A 4401-nucleotide genomic window follows, 5' to 3' on the forward strand; every position below is an offset into this window, starting at 1 on the left:
CCTGTCCAGTGGCATTCCTGCTGTCAGCGGAGTGCGGGTGTGCAGCGAAGGGGGGTGGGTGGGAGAGCATGTGAGCACGACCTCGGGCACCGGGAGCACAGAGAGCAGGCGGATGAAACATTAACCGTGACTCGTGGGTCTGGTGGCGCAGCTGGCAATCTCTGGGGTCTGCAAAGGGAAAAGAGGGGGGTCTCTCTTTCTGCAAGCAAGCACAGCTAGGGAAACCAGGCTGCAGGCAAACAGCCAAACGTTTCCCAGGTCCCGAGGCAGGCAGGGAGTTCTGGAAGTTCTCCTGCGCTCGGACCTGCCGGCAAGAGACAACGGCATTGGTGTCCGCTGTGGTCTGAAGAGGCAAGTAGAAGAAGATCCACCCACCGTGCTCTGGAGAAGGTGATGCCAGGCTCTCCCGAGAGGCTGGGTGTTGGTGGAGAGGCTTCATTCACCACACGTGCCAAGGGACGGCAACCGGACCGCGTTCCTGGGCTGGCTCTGCTCATCGCCTCTGGTTGCCCCCAAAGTCTCCACTGGCGAGGTCAGTTGAACGTCCTGCATTCTGGGGAGAGGGAGAGAGAGTGACCCCTGCCACTCCTTCGTGGGACTGATAGCCTGTCCAGCTGGCAGCCCCGAAACCACCGCCAATGGCCAGCGATGGAGCACGCGGGGTCCGCTAGTTGCTAGGACCATGAAGTTTTGGCTATGGGGATATTTGGTGAGTAGCGCTCGCTCCTGCTGCTGCCAAGGGGGAGGTCGGCTGGCGGGTGCCAGCCACCGCGATCGATTTGGGTTGGGCACGTGCCAAAGAGAACGGGCCGGGGTGGCGGCAGAAGCAGAATGCTCCTAACCCAGGATAAGGAGGTCCTGGAAGGAAAAGGGATCTAGGTCTCACCCTTTTCAGGTTGCCAGAGACCAGATGGGCTGTCATGGCATACAGGTTCTTGGTGGGGGCATTCTGAAGACCCAGGACCCTGAGGCCAGGGAGAAAGCAGAGGTGTCAGGGACCCCCAAGGAATGCAGCCTTGGGGCAGTCAAGAGCTGGTGCCCCTGGGTGCATGGGGAGAATCAGAGACACGGTATTTTAGGTTGTCGATGAGATGGAGCATCCCAGATTAAGCTTCATGCCCACAGTCCCTCTTGCCCATTTGTCTGGCAGCTGCTTTGTGGGGTTGAGATCGTGCTGCTTGAGATTCTTGTCACTGGAGATGCCAGGGGCTGAGCCAGGGACCTTCCACATGCCAAGGACATGCCCTGCCATAGGGGCTGCAGCCTAGAGGCCCACCTGGCCGCTCTGAAAGAGGAATCTCCTTGGCTCACCCCAAGGGCCAGCAGGGTGTTTTGAGGGACATATTAGGATCTGGGAGGCCCAGGTTCGAAGCCCCACTCTGCTATGGATTACCAGTCACTCTTTCTGAGCATAGCCTGCCTCACAGGGCTGTTGTTAGAATAAAATTTCCAGGAGTTTCCCAACCGAATCTGGCAACCCAACCCCCCGTCAGTGGCTGGAGGGGACCAGGCCACCCTTGCTGGTGCGGTGCCGAGGGCTGCAGGCCCAGCTCTGCATCCAGGGCCGACCTTGGTGGCCAAGATGCTGCTTGACGGTCAGGCAGCTCCATGTGACCCCCACATGCAGGACAGTCTTGAAGCAGCCACTGCAATTTGGAATGAGAAAGCTGCAAACCAGCCAGCAGGCCAGCGGCCAGAGAAGCCAATCTCGCCGAGCCCGGGATCCCATGCACATGAAACCTCACATTGTGCATAGCAGCCTTGAGAAACAGACCGCCCCCCCCCCAGGGGGCAGGGAGTTGGGGGGTTCAGCCTGGCCGTAGCCCTGCCAGAGGGGAAGTCAGCAGCTTCAGGATTCCCTCACCCCCATAACTGGAGGTTTGAGTTTCAAAGCTGCACAGGGGAAATTTACTGCTCTTAAATCTATTTGGGGGGTTTCAGGGACAGGAAAAATTTGATTTTGTTGCTTGCAAAAGACAGACGGACAAATTGAGGCTGGCGTAGATGCCTACGTGAGGCTCAGAGGCACCAACATTGGGGGGTGGATGTGCAGCAATATTTAGGGATGTGGGAAATGAGCTAGGATAAGGCCCAAGCAGGCGCTGACCGTGTCTCCTTCCCCCTGCCCAGGTCTGATTCCTTTCCTGTTAATGTTGGAGTTTCTGGCCCCTCCGGCTCTGCTGACCCCTTTGCAGCCCATCTGCGACCCCCGAGTCATGGACAAATATATCCTGGAAGCCCAGCAGGATGACCAAGACATCGTACGTACCCCTTTCTGAGTGCCTTTCTGGCCAGGGACCTCTCTGTCGCCTGTCCTCCAAGCCAAGTTCCCATTTCTCAGACTGCCGTGGTCCCAACCAGTGTGGCATAGTGGACAGGTGGCGTACTAGCATCCTGGTTGACCCAGGTTCAAATCCTACCATGGGTGACCTTGGGCCTGACGCAAATTCTCAGTCCGGCCTATCTTATAGGGTTATAGTAGTGTGAGAATGGAGGAGGGGAGACCAGCAGGGGAGAAAAGCAGGATTGAAATGCATATCTTGGGAAGTGCGGCAGCATCTCGGAAAGCTGCAGTTTTCAGCATTCCTCGGGAGACCCTGTGGCAACAAAGCACCTTGAAACATAGAAGCATAGAGTTGGAAGGGACCTCCAGAGTCATCTAGTCCAACCCCCTGCACAATGCAGGAAATTCACAACCACCTCCCCCCACACACCCCCAGTGACCCCTACTCCATGCCCAGAAGATGGCAAAAAACCAACAACCCTCCAGGATCCCTGGCCAATCTGGCTCGGAGGATCAGAAAGGGGTGGGTATGATGAGGCTTCTCTTTACTTACAGGGGAGGCTTTGCGCCGCTTCCTGCCCCTTATTGGAAACCGTCCAGGTGCCGGACACCAAGGTGAATTTTCTAGAGTGGAAAATGATGACTGTAAGTTGGAGCTTGGCGGGGAGCAGGCGGGTGGGCCCAATGGCCGGCCGGGGGGCCTGTCCACCTGACCCAAGGGCTTCTTCTCTCCCCCCTGCCAGAGAGCCCGGCAGGCCTCGGAGGTCTGGGGGGGCCTGGCCCTCCTCCTGACAGCCCTGAGCCAAGCCCAGGAGCGCCCGCCGGCCACGCCGCCCTCCCTCCGGGATCAGCTGGCCAGGATGACCAGCACCCTGCTGAGCGTCAAGGAGATCCTGCGCAGCGTCAATGTGGAGGTGAGCCTCGAGAGGGGGAAAAGCCAGATGTTGGTGGGGAGCCCGGGGTCTTGGCTCGGAAGCCTGGAAGCCTAGAGACCATTATTGAAAACAGGAAAGCACTCTGCACTTGCCTAGAGGCACTCTGCTAATACCGTCCTTGGAAGCAATGAACCAGGTGCCTTGGTTGAGGTGGGAGATCCATGCACTTTGTGCATGCTCAGAGGCAGATGTAGGGGAGGGGCCATGGCTCAGTGGTAGAGCATCTGCTTGGCATGCAGAAAGTCCCAGGTTCAATTCCCAGCATCTCCAGTTAAAAGCACCCCTCTCTGCCTGAGACCCTGGAGAGCTGCTGCCTGTCTGAGTAGGCAATGCCGACCTTGATGGACTGAGGGTCTGCTTCAGTATGGCAGCATCATATGTACATGTGACCTCGGATGGCAGCTCTGTGGCAGAATTGGGGAGCCTCCACTAAAAGAGGGCTGATTCTCTCATGGAGGGGTGCTAAAGAGGTCTGCTAACCGCAACCGCTCTGAACCAACTTTGCATCTTCTCTCCTGCAGGCAGAGGCCCGATTGCTGGATGCGGCCCCCACTCCCTCCTTGACCATCCAAACCACGGAGAAGCTCCTCAGCATTCACCTGAACTTCCTTCGTGGAAAAGCCAACCTGTACATCACCGAAGCCTGTCGGAACTACGCCAGGTGACGGCAGGAGGCCGGCGCCTCTAACCACTCTGCCTGCAGCCCTCATTGCAGGAGGGCCCCCCAGCATCACCAGCCGGCAGTTTGAGTGACTGGCAAATGTTGATGGCGCACGTGCACACAGGCATGCTCTGAGGGCACGACTCCTTGGGGACATTGTTGCTCTGTGTGGTGGGAAACTGCCTGCTCACACCTGCTCAGAAGCACCAGCGCTCCATCCCACGCTTGGTCTTTCCGATTTCGATTGCACAGGTGGAAACCAAAGCCGGTGGGCGCACACCTATGCCAGGAGGCCTGACACCCAAGGGGAGAGGGGGAGATGCTGACTCCCCCCTTAGGGACACACAAGACTTGAAGGAGGAGGGGCAGCAGGGGCAGGCGGGGAGTGTGGAAACAGCCCTGCAATCCGCTGACCCCAGGGCTCCCGGCTGTGGCTCTGGAGGCAACGGGTGGGCTGGCTGGACTCCTCTCCTGGGGATCAGCTGTTGCTGGGGCCCAGCCTGGGAGATGGTGCCAGTGCA

General features: G+C 58.4%; 1 protein-coding gene across 1 annotated transcript; it reads left to right on the forward strand.

Annotated features, from left to right (window-relative positions):
- Window positions 1-630: 630 nt before the first annotated feature.
- Window positions 631-3884, forward strand: EPO (erythropoietin). The gene is made up of 5 exons (XM_056863791.1): window positions 631-709; window positions 2131-2261; window positions 2840-2929; window positions 3028-3198; window positions 3741-3884. The coding sequence occupies exons 1-5, from the start codon at window positions 697-699 to the stop codon at window positions 3882-3884; spliced, it is 549 nt and encodes a 182-aa protein (XP_056719769.1). The 5' UTR covers window positions 631-696.
- The last annotated feature ends 517 nt before the right edge of the window (window positions 3885-4401 follow it).

The sequence above is a fragment of the Euleptes europaea genome, chromosome 18 (genome assembly GCF_029931775.1).
Source record: "Euleptes europaea isolate rEulEur1 chromosome 18, rEulEur1.hap1, whole genome shotgun sequence".
NCBI lineage: Eukaryota > Metazoa > Chordata > Lepidosauria > Squamata > Sphaerodactylidae > Euleptes > Euleptes europaea.

What these genes read in the sequence shown, in the direction of transcription:
- EPO (XM_056863791.1), top strand. An exon ending in TAGAGTGGAAAATGATGACT is followed by an intron (nt 2,930 to 3,027) that starts GTAAGTTGGAGC and finishes CCCCCCTGCCAG; the next exon opens with AGAGCCCGGCAGGCCTCGGA. An exon ending in TGCGCAGCGTCAATGTGGAG is followed by an intron (nt 3,199 to 3,740) that starts GTGAGCCTCGAG and finishes TCTCTCCTGCAG; the next exon opens with GCAGAGGCCCGATTGCTGGA.